This window comes from Leptopilina heterotoma, unplaced genomic scaffold, assembly GCF_015476425.1.
Source record: "Leptopilina heterotoma isolate Lh14 unplaced genomic scaffold, ASM1547642v1 Lhet_228, whole genome shotgun sequence".
Taxonomy (NCBI): Eukaryota; Metazoa; Arthropoda; class Insecta; order Hymenoptera; family Figitidae; genus Leptopilina; species Leptopilina heterotoma.
In genome coordinates, this window is record NW_025110946.1 from 2,667,533 (window position 1) to 2,688,269 (window position 20,737).

General features: G+C 29.7%; 1 protein-coding gene across 2 annotated transcripts in view; it reads right to left on the reverse strand.

Annotated features, from left to right (window-relative positions):
* Positions 1-20,737, reverse strand: part of LOC122502435 (zeta-sarcoglycan) — a 316,329-nt gene that overhangs the window by 128,254 nt on the left and 167,338 nt on the right. For both annotated transcript variants that reach the window (XM_043612486.1, XM_043612485.1), the window contains exon 4: positions 6,166-6,433. In XM_043612486.1, the coding sequence (XP_043468421.1) occupies positions 6,166-6,433 (268 nt within the window). The remainder of the gene's footprint in view (positions 1-6,165; positions 6,434-20,737) is intronic.

A 20,737-nucleotide genomic window follows, 5' to 3' on the forward strand; every position in this document is an offset into this window, starting at 1 on the left:
TAACCGCCCTATTCACCGGCTAAATACCGGGCCGGCACCAATAAGCAACCTACTCGGTATTAATATAATTGCCGGCATAACTAACTAATTAATTTATTATTAATAATTAAATTAATAAATTAATTAATAAATTAATTTTCAAATTTTTTTTCTCTTCTTTAATTCTTTTTCTGCTAGTTTAACATTAGCAAACAACCGGGAAGACACTGGGCCAGTAATAATATTTTTGTCGGCAAAACTTCTGTGCCAGTAGAGAGTATTAAGTAAATTTTTGTGCTGGGCCGGCTCAAATATTATCACCGGCATATCTCCTTCGTCCGTATAAAAACAAAACCAAATGGTAGTACCGGGCCGGCGCTGGGACGGTACAAATATTATCACCGGCAAATCCCCTTCATCGGTATAACAACAAAACCAAATGGTAGTACCGGGCCGGTGCTAAGATGGTAAAAATATTATCACCGGCAAATCTCCTTCGGCAGTATAAAGCAGAGCGAAATGACAGTACCGGGCCGGTAAAAATATTATTACCGGCAAATCTCCTTCGGCGGTATAAAACAGAGCGAAATGACAGTACCAGCCCGGTGCTACGCTGGTGCTGGGGCGGTAAAAATATTATAACCGGCAAATCTCCTTCGGCGGTATAAAACAGAGCCAAATAACAGTACCGGGCCGGTGCTGGGCCAGATATTTTTAATCAACCGGCCCGGTACACACTACCAGTACCGGTAGAAATCCACATTTACCACCGGGCCGGTACTGGGCCGGTATTTATTTCATATCCGGCCCGGTACCTTTTTGCCGATACCGGCATAAGTCCGACTTTACAACCGGTTCGGTACCATGCCGGTCGTTAGTGCTGGCACACCTCCAACTTTTCTGCCTGGGAAAGTCCGTTTATTTTGAGAAAGAAAATGTGAAAGTTTATGAGGCCAGCTGAATAAAATGCAGAGATGAAAAGTTTTAAATTAAAAACTAACGAGCAATTTCCTAAACAACTTTGTATTATTTTAATTTTATATATAATTTTGTTTTTAGTTTATTATATAAACGGCCTACTAAAAAATTCACGAGTTTAAAAATACATATAAGTATAGAAAGTTAGATGATCAGTTCAGTTGATAGATAAAATGGTTAAATATACTTACGAATATAAGAACTTATTGAATTTTTCTATATTCACTAAGACGAATGATAATGATTTTTTAATTAAGAAAATGTATTTAAAGGATTTTAGAGTCTTTATTGGCTAAGTTATTTTTACAGAAGCTTCTTGTGCTCGTTTGTGGTTGACATTTTAAAAAGTGTGAAATAATTAGATAAGGTAATTCTTAATCAGTTACGTGATTGTTAACTCATTAAGCGCGATTTTTACTATAGTCATAAATAACAAAGGTGCTCCAATTTCAAGAATAAAATTCTATATATAGTATAAACTTTCGTTCTAGTTTTCAGCGTGCTCTTCCCTAACATTTCTCATTTTAGCCACCAGTAACGACCGACATAAATCAGTAATTACATTATGAAAAACCATAACGACCTCTCTCGTCCTCTAAAATGAGGCTTTATTTGGAATTTATAACATCAATTAATAAATTTTGCCTGAGCCCGTTTTCTTTTCAGTCACGAAATAATTATTAATATTTCCTGGCTAAATATGTAAGTCAATTGAAAATTACAATATTGCTTCCGTTCTCCAGTGTTGCACACACAGTAATAGAGTCAAGTTTCTAAATTGTAACTTTTGAAACTGCGATAAACTTCTAAATGTAGAATTAGATACGTCCACTTGACTTGGTACTGTAACGTGACGTATGTGATGTCATCATTAAAATTTATTAATAAATTATATTATAAATTAATGATTTAACCTGCGTTAAATATTATAACCGTTGGATGTCCCAGGAATGTCCAGAGATATCATAAAGACATCATAAAGATATCCAAATTTTCGGATGTGACTACGACGTTCGTAGGATATCCTTTGAATATCCGTTACTGTTAGGGTACTCTCTAAATCTGAATAAGTGGAATCTCTTCCACGTAAAAAAATAAATGAATATACATTAGGGTGTGTTATATTCCCCATAATTATGAATTTCATTGAGTTCGCCCCATAAACTTGTTCATTTTGTTGAAAGAAACAAGTTTTTTAAAGTTTCAATAAAAAAAAAATTTATAGGTTGAGCCATGATAGGAATCTCTTATAGAGGTTTTTCACTTACCCAGGTTCGACTGTAGTTTTTTATTTATTTTAAATGAACTTATATGAAATAAAATTAGAAAATAATTTTTAGAAAAAATTAGAAAAACTACAATTTAAACAGATATGAAGCTTTAAAAAAATTACGATCTTTTAAATTTTTATCAGCATCTTCAGGTATTTAACAAATTTTCAAAACATTTTATACGATGTAACTCAACAATTAGAATTTCAATAAATGCCGATATTAGAGTAGAAGGGGGTAATGTAGTGCACTTTTCTTTCGAAGACTCCTGTGGTCGCAATTTTCAACCAATTTTGATCAATAAGGACTCGTTGGAAAGACAATGCTTCTAGCTACATTTATGGTGTACATTATTTTTTTGTAGATGTAGATGGAGCTTTTCTATATCCAAAAAACTGAAGGCACTGTTTTTCGACATTCTAAAATTTGTGGGGCAATGTAGTGCACCACTTTATTAGTGAAATAGAAAGCAGAGAATATATTGTAAACGATTTTATTTTATTAGATATAATATTAGGAACATAAGAAACTCAAAAAACTATAAACTAGTAGTGATGCCCACGAGACGAGACTTTGCATGTAAAAACCGAGACGAGATCTAGACTTTGCATGGTATCATCTCATCTCATCTGGTGGACAGTACTATAAACTAGAGATTTCTTTGGTCCTGTGTTAGATAAAACTGAAAGAAAACTGCAAAAATTTGCAAAAAGAAAACATGGTTAAATAATACATATTTGTGGTACTCTGTATAATTGCACTACATTGTCCCCAACCCCGTGCACTACAATGCCCCCAAGCACTTTTTTCACGTTGACTTCAATATCTCAATAAAAACAAAATTAAACATCAAAACAATACTAAATTTGTGTTCAGAAGTAAATTTTACATGGAAAAAGCACTTACCCGATACTTTTTTAACGAGCCTTACATTTTCTTCAAGTCACTAAAAAAACGGAAATATGGTTTCGAAATCTAGTGTTTTTGAAGTGACGCCACAACTTCTTTTAGAAGAAGCACAATAAAGCCTAAATGATATACATTACTATAATTTGATACCTTAACCCTACCATATTAATGGCAAGTAATTCAATTCATTCGTTTAGTCAGTAAAGCCAGTGCACTACATTACCCCCTGCACTACATTACCCCCTTCTACTCTAATAATAAAAAAAAAACTAAAATTAAGTCTTTTAAAAATTCCGACTTATTGATACCAGTAGGAATATATAAAAAGTAATCAATTTATTTGGTTCCCAATAATTTTTTATTACTATACACGGAAAAACCTTTGAGAAGTCTGTCTTCCCACTGTCACAAAATTTCGCTTCTCACTGCATGGAAAGTCTGATCGCCCGCCACTGGGTGCGTAGCATTACCGTTTTCGATAGACAAACTTCCCAAAAAGTTTAGAAAATTACAACTGGGTACGTTGGTCACCCAGTTTGGGAGTGCAGATGAACAAGTTTAGTGGTGGCGCTGACGCATAAGTTTCGGGTGAGCAGACTGCTTAAAGGTTTTTCCGTGTATTGTAAAGTGGACTTTTTGGATATCTTACTTGAAGGAGATATTATCTTTGGACTTTGTCTTTGGTAATTAAGTTGTCAAAGTCTGTCATAAACTTTACCCCCATTCTGCGTGATCGTTTACTACTTGCAGTTGCAATACGATTTGGAATACGCATGGCGTATCTCATAATTCTAGCTGTACGGACGAATTTTTTCTTTCAGTGTGACCTCTTTTTTCTAAAAATCGAGGCGTATTGTAAATACTTGAAAATTTGTAATCTCCTGTAAATTTTCTATAAGAACTCGTGCAGAAATTAAAATGTGGGCCTGATAGGGTACTAGACAGTTTTCCCGATCTCTGGTGTGGCTCTGGTTAGAGAAACTGACCAGTGCCTGACTAGTGTGTGACGCTGTTCCCGACCAATGCCCTACTTAGGGAAAAACTGGTCAGCGCCTCGTCAGTTTTTCTTAAAATTGCCCTATTTTGTGAGGCTAATTTTATTCAAAAGAAATTACAATAAAATTACTGTAATTAAAAATATTATTATATTAGAAACATAATGAACATATTCATTACACCCAGAGAAAAATATTATTTAAACCAAATATATTTTATTTGAGTTAAATAAACGTATATTTGTCTCAGAACCAACTAGACTTTTTATTTCTTTTAAATAAAAATTTTATTCGACACAAATAAAACATATATTTGAAATAAATAAAATGTTATTTCAACCAAATAAAATTTATTTCAAAGTTCAAACAAATAAAAAGTCTAGTTGGTTCTGAGACAAATATACCATTTCTCTGGGTGTATACATATATACAACATATTTATACATAACATAATGAGGTATTATAGTCATTTTGACTAATTTAAAAGTGAAAATGATAAAAATAATATAATTTTAAGAATAGAAAAACTTAAAAATTTTTGAAAAATATAATTTTTGGTTTTATGATTGATTCATTTTTCTTTTGGAGGTTGTCGCTCCTTTCTGCCTCCTTAATTTTATAATATTAATAAAGGTTATAATTTTTTATTTCAAATGTATAAGTAATAATTAATATTTATTTAATAAATATTTTATTCAAATTTATTAATTATGTTTAAAAAATAGTTATTAAATATTGAAGGTGTTAAATTTAACAATCTCTCCGAATCATTTTCTCACTTTAAGCTAATATAATATAAAATAATTATTATTATTAAAATAATATTTTATATATATATATAATATACAAACCAAATGATAAATTCATCCTATAAATTAACAATTATTAAAATTCATGAAGTATAATTTATTAATAATTGTTTATTTATTATTATTTTTTAAATTCATAATTTTTATTTTTAAATAAATGTATAATAATTAATTATTTAATAACTATTATTATTCGTTATTTATAATTTAGTTGTTATTATTAATAAATAAACTTTATTATAATATTGTACTTAAAGAAAAAAAAATTATATGTATTTTCGTTTTTTAAATATATTACCATAATTATTTTATAAAGTGTTTTAAAAGAACACGCTTTTTTAACTTAAATAACTATTTTAAAAAAGTTAATTTTAAAAAATTAAATTTATTTACATGCTTTTAAAACGAGGAAAACTGTCGAGGCCCTGATCAGAGCCCTATTTCATATCTAGTGAACACCCCACTTAGGGTTTTGGCCAGAATTTCTGGTCAAACCATTTAGATCAAAAAATTCTTAAAAATGTAGTATAATTACTCCGTTTAATTAATTTCTTCAATTGTTTATAATTTTATTATGGGAACTAATTTAAAAAACTTAATTCATTTACACTTTATTCAAACGAGGAAAACTGTCGAGGCCCTGATCAGAGCCCTATTTCATATCTAGTGAACACCCCACTTAGGGTTTTGGCCAGAATTTCTGGTCAAACCTACAAAATAAAAAAATTATTCAACACGATAGTATAATTACTTCCTTTAATTGTATTCTTCAATTGTTCATTATTTTTTATTAAAAGTAATTTTAGAGATTTAATTTTTTACACTTTATTTAAACAAGGAAAACTGTCGAGGCCCTGATCAGTACCCTATCTAAAATCTAATGAACACCCTACCTGGGGTTCTGGCTAGGAATTCTAGTCAAACCCCTAAAATAAAAAAATTATTAAATAACTAAAATAATGATTGCCTTTCATTGTTAATAGCTTCTACAACAAAAAGGAATTCTAAAAACTTTATTTAAAAAAAAAATTTTAATAGGGAAAACTGTCGAGGCCCCGACCAGAACCCTATGTTTTAAATAGGGCAAAGTGGGGCATTTTCTGCACGGGAATCAGCATCGTTTACTCTTGTACAAAAATTTTGTCGAACGGTGAGATTACTAAATTAAAAAGTTTTAACATGTAGTTTTCAAGAAATAATTACACTCTAATTTAATGTACTTACGAAACTAAATTCCATTACTTTCAGTAGCCATAGAGTAAGAGCTAGGTTTAATATGACGATGATCATTAATCCTACTACAAGAGAGTAGAGGCACCGTTTTCTCCATCCATAAACGCCTAACCTAAAGCCATTGCAGGAGGGTGATGAATCTTCCTCGTAAGTTAAAGTTCGCGAAGACGGTCCTGGAGTTTGTCGACCTCCAGATTGCCGAGGTATGCTGTTACTATTTTCGGGTTCATCAGACCAATTTAACTGGCCTCGTCCTACCCTGTAATCATAAATGTGAACATACTTTTTAATTCTTTATCTTACTTCTATTTATTTATTTTAAATTACAATGGGACCCCGGTTTATGCATTCCTGATATAATCAATTTTGTCAAAAAAAGAATGACGTGCATCTCCATTGTTGGAATACATTTATACTACAAATATTGTATGCATCACTATGTTCTCTTTTTAAATTTATTTGTATTGTTTGATTTACCATATGATATTAGACATCTACATAAAAAATTATTAAATATTAAGTTTTTAAATTTACATGTGCTAGGATGAAAATGTCACTACAGCTTTCTTCAATCTTCAATACACACGGAGAAACTTTTTCTTCTAATATTGAATATATTTGGTTATCTTTATTCTAAAAGTACGTTAGAATGTGAGGATTTTTCGTGCGTTGTGCTAATAATTTCAACATTAATACGAAAATATGATAAGTTCGTTATATATTAAGCAACCTTCGGTGTACAAAAATTACTATCTGCATTAGAAATAGTCTTATTTTTCTTTAGAAAAGAATAAAATGCTAGTTTTTGTTTGTGAAATAATACGGTAATTCTAACCTTTTTTCCACATATAGATAGAATATATAACAGACATTCTAACGTAACATACCAATTTTGGAAGGACTGCGGGCGGACTTAACCGATTTCGCCCGAGCATCACCGAGTCCATCACCTGACGTCGCGAACTAACCCTAATGTTTTCGAAGTTGAAATTCACACGTGTATGAAAGAAAAAAACCTTTTATTAATAAACGTGAATGTCTCCTCATGCCACATTAAATTCAAGAACTGTTCCTCAATATAACATAATTTTTTTCACGACTTTTACTTATTTACATAATTTGATTAGTAAGTTATTTTAAAAAATGCTCTCTCTCGAAGGCACATATTTTTCCACTCGTTTAATATATAAGGACGATTCAGCTGTGTACTTCTAACGAATCGTGCGATCTTTCGGTTTCCGTGACCAATCGTCGTGTCTTTACTTGCGTGTGCGTGTGTGCGTTAATAATATAGGTTAGGTTCTTACGTCGTGTTAAATATATTTACCTACAGTTACAGTGACATACACTAATGCCATCTACCATCAGATCCAAGTATCACTATCGTCTCTATGAGTATCTATAGACAATTAATTTGTTGGGTTTCTTTTTAATTCATGGCTTTCCCAACTTTGCAAAAATTATTATTTTCTTTCTAAAACAACATACTAATTTTCGTTAGTTTCCTTATGAAGAACTGTAAAATATATACTGAATGAGTGTTTTTGATAGTCTCAATAGCAATTTCTATAACCTATGTCGATTTTCCCTTGAATCTAACCTAGCATACTAAAATGTCTCACCAGTTTTAAGAATTAGTGGTATTAAAAGTTTCTCCGTGCAGAGGTATTCCATTTATCCAGTTTTCTATTTATTCAGGTCGTTGTAGGCCAAGTTCCATTTAAAGAGGTATATTTGTCTTGCACTTTTTATATATATATATATATATATATATATATTTTACATTAATATTTTACAATAATAAAATATTCGGGCTTTTTAAATCGTTTTGCTTTACCACATCCCGTAAATGCAGCATCTTCAATTGATTCCCGGAATTTTAATATACGTGAAACAGTTGATTTTGGAATATTATATTCCTTTTGTATATCACTTTGTGACATTCCACTTTCAAACAATTTAATAAGTTTTAATTTTTCACTTACATCGAGAGACTTAATTTTTCGCTTCGACATTTTGAACTAATCAACAGATTAAGACAAACTAAACAAATAAGTGAGAGAACCGAAATCAATGACAAATACGCAAATAGTAAACAGCAAGTACACGTGCCGAGTAAAATAATAGACGAATCGTGGTTTAATCAAAAGTTTTAGATTCCACTTATGAAGGTACATGAATGAAAAGTTCCAATTATAGAGGGAACGTTCCACTCATAGAGGTAAATTTAAGAAACTGTTCCACTTATAGAGGCCTTATTTCAAAAAATCAGTTCCACTTATAGAGGTAGCGTTTTCCCACTTATAGAGGATTTTTTTGATATTTTGCATTGCTTGTGCAAGGGACCGCAAAAAAAGTTCCACTTAAAGAGGATTCCCACTTATCCAGGGACCACTTATCCAGGTTCGACTGTATTTAAGGGGTTACATGGGTCAAAACGTCCAGACAATGTATGATTGTTTAATTACAAAGGTCCCCAAAAAAAATCTATGATAGGTTTCTTTGACTAAACATAGTGTATTATATGTATTTTAGGCCGCTGAAACCGAATCTGAAGTCCGTTTTGCTCCATCACGTCAGGATTTTTTCCTAACCTCAAAATACATGTCGGATTTTGCATGACAGAAAAAAATTTAAAAATATTAACGGATTTAGCCTTATTTTGGGAAAGAGGTGTTTTGAGGGATCCCTGATTACGAAATTAAAGGCAAATTTTCAAAATACAAAATGGCGAATCTAATATGGCCGTCAAAATTTTCAAAAAATTCTTTAATTTTCAAGAAATTTTTCAATTTTTATAAAATTTTGTATCGAGGGATTTTCGAGGTCAGTGATTATGAAATGAAAGGTAAATTTTTAAAATAGAAAATGGCGGCAGAAAAAAAATTCTTGAATTTTCATAAAACTTTGTACTGAGGGGTTTCTAGGGTCACTGATCACTTATTTAAAGTCAAATTTTCAAAATACAAAATCGCAAATCCAATATGGCTGTCGGATTTTTACAAAACTTAGTATCTGTGAGTTTTTGAGCTCGCTAACTGTGATTTTGAAATCAGATCACCCACCAATGTAGAGCTGCGGTTGCTTGATGATGACGCCTGCGGGCCCGCTTTCTTACCCTGTCCAGCCGTCGATACTGGGGTTCCGACTCCCTGCATCGTACTTTTTTTTCGTGTTCCTACCATGACGGCGTAAAGGTGAGTCTAAAATGGGATTAGTGTCAGGTACACGTACAACTAAACCCATTGCAGACTCACCTTAAGGAACGTGATGCAGGGAGCCGGATCACGGAACAACTCCGTTGCTCGCCGTCACCACGTGGAGGTGCCCTGGTTGCAGGCTCACGATGTAATTTGTGGGCAGCGGCCCTATATCTTCTAGATACCAAGTTTAATGAAAATTCAAGAATTTTTTTTTTACCGCTATTTTGTATTTTGAAAATTTACCTTTAATTTCGTAATCAGTGACCTCAAAAATCCCGTGATACAAAATTTTATAAAAATTGAAGAATTTTTTGAAAATTTTGACCGCCATATTGGATCCGCCATTTTGTATTTTGAAAATTTGCCTTTAATTTCGTAACCAGGGACCCCTCAAAACCCCTCTATCCCAAAATTAAGCTAAATCCGTAAATATTTAAAAAAAATTTTCTATCACGCAAAATCAGACATGTATTTTGAGGTTAGGCAAAAAAGCGGTGGTCACGATATCTTCTGACCGGTTCATTGAAAATCAAAAAACCAAATATTTTCTGTTAGTGGATGAGTATAGCTCGTGATTGAACGAAGGAATATTTTTTTTGTTGATTAGAACCGATTTTACATGGTCTTAATGGTTCTAAAAATTTTAACTTTTGATAAAAGACACTGTCAAACATCCAAATTTCAATTTCTTTGAAAACCCTTCGTTCAATCACGAGATATATTCACCCACTAACAGAAAATTTTTTGTATTTTGATTTTAGATGAAGCAGTCAAAAGATATCTTGACCACCGCAAAAGCAATTTTTTGAAAGGGGCCCGAAGAACTGTTGCTACGGGCCTGATTTTTAATATTTTTTATCAAAAATTTAATATCTTTCTCATTTAATAGTGTACTTTAAAATATACCAAAGTGTTCAAATAAAAAAATTTATTTATTTTATGAAAAAAAAATTATAAAAAAAACATACGTTTTCAGGTCGTTTTGACCCATGTAGCCCCTTAAATTAAAGAACTTGAATTAGAATTATTAAATAGAATTGTTTTTTATAGTTTTGTAAATGTCAGAAACAGTAGCGGACATACCTACAAGAAATTATCTTTTTTTAGGTTCAGTCAAAAACAAATTGCTATAGCAATTATAAATGTTTGTTGACATACCACCAGGCCTGCATACCAGTAGTGCCAATCTGATTTCACACAACTTACTTCAATTAAATGGCGCTAAGTTTGAAAATTTATTCATCCTGTTATGTGTAAATTACTTTAATTAATAAATTGATTTTTAAATAAAAAGACATTAAAATATTTTCAAATTAATGAAAATCAATATTTTTCACAGTAAATATATATGAAATATCACAAAATGACAAAATTGCAAATGTTACCAACCCAACATTTTGAAAATGTTTATCGACAGGTATAATACTCATTTTGAGCAACTTGAAGTTAGTAATTTGTTCAAATTGAGTAGTACTCAAAATGAGATGCAACAAAAATGAAACCAAGTTTTTTCTGTGATATCAATGTAGTTAACTTCATTAATTTGTTGTCGGAAACGTAATTTATTTTTCTGCTTCGATTAAAACAATTTGCGCTTTCTCAGTCATTTTTTAATGTGAAGTGAAAAAGGCAAAAATGGTTTCGAGATACTATAGATGTCTAAATTGAAGAATAAGAAAATGAATACAAGATTGACATTTGTGATAGTAATTCCTAATCCAAATGATTCCGAAAAATCAGATATTAATTCTGATTCTAAAAAATGTGATAATGGATTTTTGAGAATGCACAGTAAAAAAGAAGCACATGAGGCATTTCACGTCAGAAATATCACGATTTGCAAAGGGTATGCCGATTTTCGCAAAACTTCGTGGGATTATAGTTCTATATAAGAAACTTCTTTCCCCCAAATTTTTTCAAAAAAAATTTAAAATTGTTGAAGATACGCCATTTTGAATTTTAATATTAATTTTATAAAATTTTGAATATCTCGGAATATTGTTTATGGATTTTTATGAAATTTACAAATTTTTCAGGTAAAAGTATGTTCTTTAAAATGCAAATAAAGTTAATAAAAAAAATTAATTTTTAAATAAAAAAATTAAAAAAAATTGTTTTAAATAATTTTTTGTTTATTTACTCCTCTCTGAAAAAAATGTTATTAACATATTTGGATTCCTTATAAATTCACCTTTAATTTCATAAAAAAAATTGATGGAGACTCAACTGGTTCCGGAGATATTGAATTTTTTGTAAAAATAGTCATAGTTACAGCAGCAATGCACGACTGCGGTAACGTACTACGCGACGGAGCTATGGCGCGGCGACGCTTTTTTTTACAAAAAATTCAATATCTCCGGAACCAGTTAAGTCTCCATCAATTTGTTTTTATGAAATTAAAGATGAATTCATAAGGAATCCAAATATGTTAATAACATTTTTCTCAGAAAGGAGTAAATAAACAAAAAATTGTTTAAAAAATTTTTTTTAAATTTTTTTATTTAAAAATTAATTTTTTTTATTAACTTTATTTGCATTTTAAAGTACATACTTTTACCTGAAAAATGTGTAAATTTCATAAAAATCCATTAACAATATTCAGAGATATTCAAAATTTTATAAAATTAATATTAAAATTCAAAATGGCGTATCTTCAACAATTTTGAATTTTTTTTGAAAAAATTTGGGGGAAAGAAGTCTTTTATATAGAACTATAATCCCACGAAGTTTTGCGAAAATAGGCATACTCTTTGCAAATCGTGATATTTCTGACGTGAAATGCCTCACATATAGGATTTTAAGTTAACAGTAAAAGAAGAAAATCTCAGTCCTCGATGATTAATGAAGGTTCCCCGGATATGCTCGTAAGGTTCGTCAACCAGTACGTCTGTTCTCACACTGGGGCTACTACTAAAAATTGACCACTGCATTTGTTAAGATGAGCCAGCACCCTTGGAATTAGGTTGGGTGGAGGAAACATCCATCCTAGATTAAAGTGCCTGGACCTTGGGTTGAAGAAGCTGGCGAAGTTAATTTGGCCCCGAAGGCATTGAAACTGATTTAGAGTGGAAGATCCTTTTAATATTATTTCCCTCGAAATGTTAACAATTCGAAAAAACTATGCGGGAACTAAGACATATTGGGCTTGCAAAGAGCAAAAGGAACAATTCTCCACTCATTTTCAATGTTAATGAAATCAATTAAAACCCTCCTTTCTTTTGAATGTAGTTAAACATGATGATTTTGATGACACTCTGTTTTATTTTAATGATATATATATATATATATATATATATATATATGTATGTATGTTCTTCTAAGTTGCTTAAGGCTTTTAAAAATATTAACACTGAAGCGCAATGGATTGATGGACTATCAATAAGTGCAATTATGAAGGGAAGCAGCCTGGGGATTACAGACCGGTTGCTATACTGTGTTCTTTGTCTAAGGTTCTTCAGATAATGGTTAATTATCAGTTGACTGATTATATTGAGTCTAATGATGCTTTAAATACTTTTTAGTCTTACTATAGAAAAGGTTTTAGCACTCAGAATTTTTTGGTTAGTGCAACGAATGATATACGTAAAGCAATTGATCAAAGGATGATCACAATAATTTTTATCTTCGATTTTAGTAAGGCCTCTGACATGGTAACTAATACTGTATTACTTTTGAAACTTAAGTCTTTTGGTTTGTCAAATTCTGTCTTAAAATGGTTTGCTTCATATCTGCCTGGGAGAATGCAAGCTGTTGTGGGCTAGAATAGAGAATTTTTTTATTGGGGAAATATTGGAACGGAAGTCCCTCAGTGATCAGTGCTTATGGTCCTTTATTATTTAACCTTTTTACGACTGATTTAAGGGATGTTCTAAAATACTCTAAACATATTTGTCCTTCGTGGATGATTTACAAATTTATATTCACTCTAGTCTAGATAATTAGAATTAAGAGTGATATTAATGGTGAGAGTGAAGGCGAAGGTGAAGGGGAAGGCGAGTGTGAGATTGAAGGTGAGAATGAAGGCGAAGGTGAGATTGAAAGTAAAGGCGAAGGTGAAGGTGGGAGTGAAGATACATAATAGCACCCCTGCTAAGATTTATTCTATGATAATTGGATCAACTTGGTACACAAATATTATCAAATTGGATGATAACTCGTTGATTAAGATTAATGTTATTATTAAACCTTTTGTTGGTTTCGTTAATAATTTAGGTGTTATATTTAAATCTAATCTCTTTTGAGACAAGCAAGTTGGTAAAATTTGTAAGAGTGTTTATGCAACCTTATCAAAATTTAAGGGAAATAAAGAGGCCCTTACTCTTGATGTTCGGATAAAACTTATTACTTCGTTGATTTTTTTTCATTTTATAAATGTATAGTGTGTTATTTATAATGATTTAACTAATAGATTAAATAAAAAATATGCCCGCCCTTCGGCGGACACATTCTCATCCGCTGCCACTTAAATGCTTATCTATAGTTAATTAAATAATAGATATATAAAGCTAAATCAATTATCGCCTTTTAAAACCAGATAATATACCTTTGATTTAATCGTATGACCAAAGAAATTGAAGTTAAACTCTAATCACTGTACCTGATTTTATCAAAATTGTAACAACTGCACCTAGTCTCCTCTATGTTAAGACTTGAATGCCTTTGTTAGTCGAAAATCTTTATTTTTCGCTTTTACCAAGCAAATTTAACCATTTTTTTCCTTGGGGAAAGTAAAAGTGTCTTTTCCCGTAAAGGAAAGGAAAAAACATTTTATTTATTATAAATATAAATAGGGCATTCTCTGTAAAACGGACCCCCCCCTCTGCCAGGAAAGGGTTTAAAAATAAAAGACCATTCTTTTTGAAAAATTACAGCTTGAAATATGTAGTAACTTTTGCCGTATGGCTTTTTTTAATTAAAAATTTTTATTAGATAATATAGCACTATAAATAAATAAATGCTAACAAAAAAAAATAAACTGTTTCAGAATTTTCAAATTTGACCTTATTTGCTCAAAACTTGTTACTCGGGGGTTTTTGGGGTAGCTGATTACGAATCTGAAGTGGTTTTTTAGAAACTCAAAATGTCGGATACAATATGTCGATTAAAATATTTTTATTTGATTTAATTTGCTTAAAATTTGTTACCCGGAGGTTTTTGGGGTCATTGATTACCAATCTGAAGTTACTTTTAAAAAATTTTATCTTCGTACTGTTTTATAATGTAAACTAGAACCAAAAGGGCGCGCGTTGCGCGCCCACTCCTGGTCCTTTGACACACAAAATAAAACCTTAATGTAACCTTACATTAAATCTTAATTTAATAAAAACATATGTTTATATTTTAATAATTATTTTTCTGTTAATAAGATTGTTTAAAAATTTTTAAATTTTTTTAATCTAAGTTTGACGAATTGAAATTTCTATAAAAAATTACACGTTAATGCCTATAAAAAATTCTCATTCTAAAGAAAATCACCTTTAAAATAAGCCTAAAATCATTAAAAAGCATTCAGTATTTTAGAAGTCATTAAAATTTTTGTAAAACATTGAAAATTATCATTTTTTAAAAATGTCTAAATAAAATATTGATTAAATGACTTGAAAAATTATGTACAAACTCCAAGGATTAATTTAAAAAGAGAAAAATCAGTAACCTTCTATATTATAGAAATTGTGTAGATTTTTCTGCCAAAATACAGGCGAAATTTTTTTTAAATTACTTGGAGTTTTGCACATCAATACAGGGTAATTTAATTTTCTCAAAATATTGAGAACATTCTTGAATTTGCAATTGTTTTAAAGAATTGTTAATAACAATTTTAAAATTTCATTTTTTAACAATCCCTTTATTTTATCATTAAAGTATAGACTTTAAGCTTTATTAAAAAAAATTACTTAATTATTACTTCCTCATAGAGGAAAAAAAAAACCAAAATTACCAAAATTCTTCGAGTTCGATTTTTTGATATATCTTTATGTTATTTGACCTCAGGAGTTGCGGACATAAAGTGAGCGTACTTTGTGATAGATTAATAAAGTTTAACTAAATTTTTTTTGGATTTTTAATTTTCCAAAAACACGTTTTTTGCCCATAACTTTAAAAAAATGTTAGGACACCTATAAATGTTTTTCCATAATTTTGTAGAGTTTTTTTAAACGCATCTTTTGAGTTCTAATTGAACATTTTTCGTCCATATTAATGGAGATATTAAACTTTTAAAAATCATAAATTTTGGAAAAAAATATTTTTTTGAAAATTTTGTTAAAAAATGTAGAAGTAATCTTAAAATTATCGTTACCAACTTGTAGAGCATTATAAAACGATTCGATTGACCTATATTTGAACCTAATTCGATAATAAATTTCGAAATTATTGGTATTTTAAAAACCAAAAATTGTGGAAAATGACATTTTCTCAACTTTTCGGTTTGAAAATTTTTGTTTAACTATTAAACTATTATAACTATATTGTAGAGTATTTAAAAATACATTGATTGACCAAAGATTCAATCACTTTTACCATATTTATAAAAAGTTATTCATATATTTTCCTATTATTATTATTATCTCTATGAGGAAGCAAAGTGTTCATGAAATGAGCGCACCAAAATTATAAAAAATATTCAACTTGGCAGCGGTTTCTTTATTTGTTTCAAAGTAATAATAACATGAAAATAAAATGATCTAAAACTTTAACACCAAATTACTTTAACAATACAATGTTTTTTGAAAAAGTTTCCCTTATTGGGAAAAAAATTTTTTTTCCTTATTGGGTCAAAACCCATTATATTAAAACATCAAAGATTTTTTTTGTTGGGATTAAATTATTCTCTAATTAATGATTTATTACCATTTATTAAATCAATTTTAATTAATTGTTCACTATCTGCAAAAATTATGTAAATGCTACATTTTAGTGCTATAAATAATTTTTTCATTTTGCAAAATGTATTAATTAACATTTTTCCCGTCTAAGACACTAAAACTCAATATAAGTATTCAAAAATTAAACTTAAAAGTAAAATTTAATTAACTTTCCAAAATCATTAAAAAATTTCTTGACTTTGTCTTGTTTAATAAAATTAATATAATTTTGGAAATACTTTACATGTTTTAATGTTCTTTGGATAATGCTGAAATAAGCATTCAGTTTATTTTAATACAATTAATGTTAATAGTATTAATTTATGCTAATAGTATTTAACATTAAAATCTACAAGTAAATATGTAAATAAAAAAGCCAAACATGACAGAATTTTATGTATTATCCTAACTTAAATGCTTGGCCATTTCTGGTTAAAAAAGTATCAAGCTAAAACAAAAATTGTCTGTTTCAAAACATTTACAATATAAAATGTTTCTTGCCGTTTTTCGCGAATTTTTTTTTTAAAGTAAGAATTTTTTGAATGAATTAAAACATTTCCACTATGTTGTTCATATATTTAACTGTAACTTATATTTTTTATAAGCGTTTATATCAAAAATCTTCCAAATTGGGAGCTATTGCATATAGAGCTGCTCCGCCGGAGTTCATGACTGCCGTGCAGTCCTGAGCCCACAAATTTTGTCCGAAAGCAAAAAATCAAGTTTATTTATATTTTATAAATATTTTATTATTAAGTGAACTAACTTTTAAGTGAAAATATTAAAAATTGACACTACTTTAAAAAAAAAAAATTTGATTTTTTGCCTACTTTTTTGCAACTTTTTTATTTTAAAAAAGGTACTAAAAATTTTTTTTTTCTTTTCAAGTTTAGTTCACTTAATAATAAATTTAATAACAAAAAATTTCCAATTTTTCATTTTAAAATCGGTCAATAACTTTTTGAGCTACACTGCACGGCAATTTTAATAATCCTGTTTTGAGAAAAACACATTTAAAAAAATAGTATCAAAAATTGATATTTAGGGAAGAGTCTCCAGTTGTGAGACACCTCCAGTTGTGAGACAGTCAATTTTTTTTAACATGCAATATTAAAAAGCCGATTGGTTTATATAAAAACATTTCTTTTTATATGAGCCAACTTTTTCGTGTACGCCGAAGCGGATATATAAACTGTTTTTGTTAAATACCAACACTGTGTGTGATAATCGACTAAAAAGAGTTTTTTTAATAAATGCAAAGTACTTTTTTTCCAAGTTAATTAATTGGAAAAAGTAAATGTAATGCATTTTCTTTTAGTGTTTTCCTTATATTTTGTGATGCAATATTGCATTGTTCCAATCTACGGTTGAAAATAATTTAATTTTCCTTTTTCAAAATAGCGCCAATTTCTGGGTGTGAGACACAGCATATCACCAGTTGTGAGACGGTGTCAACACCCATCTGGGCAGCATAAAAAATACGACTTTGCAGGCATACTGTTTAAATGTTGTTTTTATTTTTTTTCTAGTATTTTTGGGCATGTCAAGTGTAAAAAAGTCAATTGATTTAGAAGAAATCAATTTTAATGCTCTTGTTAAAGCTATTAAATTGTGTTTATTTGATAGTCATATTTTGGCGAATAAATATTATTATTTAGTATATAATAATATATATTATTAATATATTTTATTATTTATACTAAACATAACGCTTTATGTCAAACTTATTAAATTTTAGCAATTTTTAATGAGTGTCTCACAACTGGAGACATTTTTTTATTTGACAAAAGCGATGTGCTCGGAAAATGTATCGTAAAATTTTTTGAGTTCATCGAAACACCATACTTTCTTTAAATAAAAGTTGCGTATTTCTGTTACCTTTCGAACGGTGTATTTTATTTACAATTTCGTTTACCCGTTTAAAATTTACGGGTCAAAAATAAAACCCGTCTCACAACTGGAGATTTTCCCCTATACAAAAAATTTTTTTTAAAGTGATTACACTTTAATCGGCTATTCCAACACTATATATGAGGCATTTTACGTGAAATGTGCTAAGTTGAAATTTCAACTTCTTGAAAAAAATTAAAACTCGAGGAATTTGTTGTTCTATCAAGAAGAAATGTGACCTAAAAAATATTTTTGATTTTTTCGAAAAATTGGAGGGGGTAGAGGGGGGTCAATTTGACCAATTTTGCTAACACCGGCTACTTTGTGAATTTTTTCTGAACATACTTGTAATGGGAAAAATTTTTTAGAATATGTTTCTGAAAGGTTTTTTCGTCCTCTTTCCAATGGTGTATTTTATTTTTTAATATTTTAAAAATTTACCCTAATTTTTGATAATTAATAATTAATTTTCAATTTCTCAAAAATCGGTCCGTTTTTTTTTAATAAATTATTGTAAACGAAAACTGAGGTTTTTTCCTATCGGCATGTAAATTTTCAGTATGCCCTTTTTTTGTTTATGAGTTATTAAATTTCAAAGAATAAATTCGGCGCGCTGCGTCGCGGTTGCACTGAGCCGCGTGGTAACCGGCGTGAGAGGAGGCGCCCGGGACGCAATTTATTTTTTGAAATTTAATAACTCAAAAACAAAAAAAGGGCATTCTGAAAATTTACATGCCGATAGGAAAAAACCTCAGCTTTCGTTTGCAATAATTTATTTAAAAAAAACGGACCGATTTTTGGGAAATTGAAAATTAATGATTAATTATCAAAAATTAGGGTAAATTTTTAAAATATTAAAAAATAAATTATACCATTGGAAAGAGGACGAAAAAACCTATCAGAAACATTTTCTAAAGTAGCCGGTGTTGGCAAAATTGGTCAAATTTACCCCCCTCTACCCCCTCCAATTTTTCGAAAAAATCAAAAATATTTTTTTGGTCACATTTCTACTTGATAGAACAACAAATTCCTCGAGTTTCAACTTTTTTCAAGAAGTTGAAATTTCAACTTAGGACATTTTACGTAAAATGCTTTATATATCCTTTCATTTGCTTCATAAGTAGCATGTAAGTCTAATAATTCCTCTTTTCGTGACTTTCTGCTCTCCTTAGTCTCAAAAGTGCTACGCTTATTCTACTAATCTACGGTAACCTGGAGCGCGGTCCGTTCATTGCTAGTACAGCGAGGACTTCAAATTTTGCTCTAAAAACTTTGTTAGCCTATTTTTGAATACCTTAACTAACAATTTATGCAAAAAAGAAAAAATCCATTTTTTCAGACGCCTAATGTGGTTTCCCCCCTTAAGTAATTTTTAGTTTTATTCAAGTATTTTAACATTAAATACTATTATAAAAATACTTTGAAATTAACAGTACAGATGGTCACTCTAAGCTATAAATTTTTACCAATTTTTAAGAATTTGAAGTTAAAAATCACTAATCAAAATTACTTTTAAAATAAGTCAAAAACATGATTCTGAAACTGGCACCTTATTATTATGGCACCTGTTTATTACCTTCAAGACTCTAATTTTAAACTGAAATAAAAAGTATTCTTATTTGTTTAAGACAACATAAACTTTTTTATAATAAAAAACTGGGTACTGGTTTAAGATTTATTAAAAAAATATTAAACCATGTAAAGTATTTTTGAAATTATATTAATTTTTTAATAAAACAAGGCAAACTCAAGGACGAGATCAAGAATTTTTAAAATGATTCTATAAAGTTATTTAAATTTCTTTACAAGTTTAATTGTTGAAAAAGTAGATAATGTTAGTGACTTAGACGGGAAAGTGTTAATTTATTACTTGCATTTCTTAATTACAAAAAAGAAAAATCATTTTATATCACTAAAAAGTAGTATTTTACACAATTTTTAAAAACTTACCTCCTTATCCTTATTTTTAATCACAAAAATTTTTTTCGTCTTTTAATTTTGAAAAGAGAAAAAAAGTGTTCTTCACATTGCACTTTTATTTTTCTGTATTATATAATGCGAAAATCTATTAATAAACTGTAACTACACTGTAAAAAAAGAGAGTTAAATTTTAACTTCCCAGGATATTCTATAAAAGTGGCACCTATTGTTGAGTTAATGCCAGGGGAGTTAAATAAAGAGAGTTAAAACTTCACACCCAAATGCTAACTCCCCAATGAAAAAATAACTCGCGCGGGTGTTGAATGAAGGGAGTTAGAAATTAACTCTCTTTTGGAGTTGATTTTCAACTCCAAAAATTTCACTCCAAACTCCCGAGTCCGTTAACTCCCTAAATTTTTTACAGTGTATATATGTATATACTCAAGTATAAAATAGACTACCAATGCAACTCTCTCTCTCTCTCTCTGCTCACTGGTCACTCAATAGACTGCCTACTGGTTGAAAGAAACCCTTCAGACAATAGGCCAGGTACTCGAGCAGACCTTTCGTCCCTGTTTATAACGCAGAAAATCTAACGCTATTGCTTTCTTCCTCTTTCCAAATAGAAATAACATAAATCGGTCTCTGTTTATAACGCAGAAAATCTAACGCTATTGCTTTCTTCCT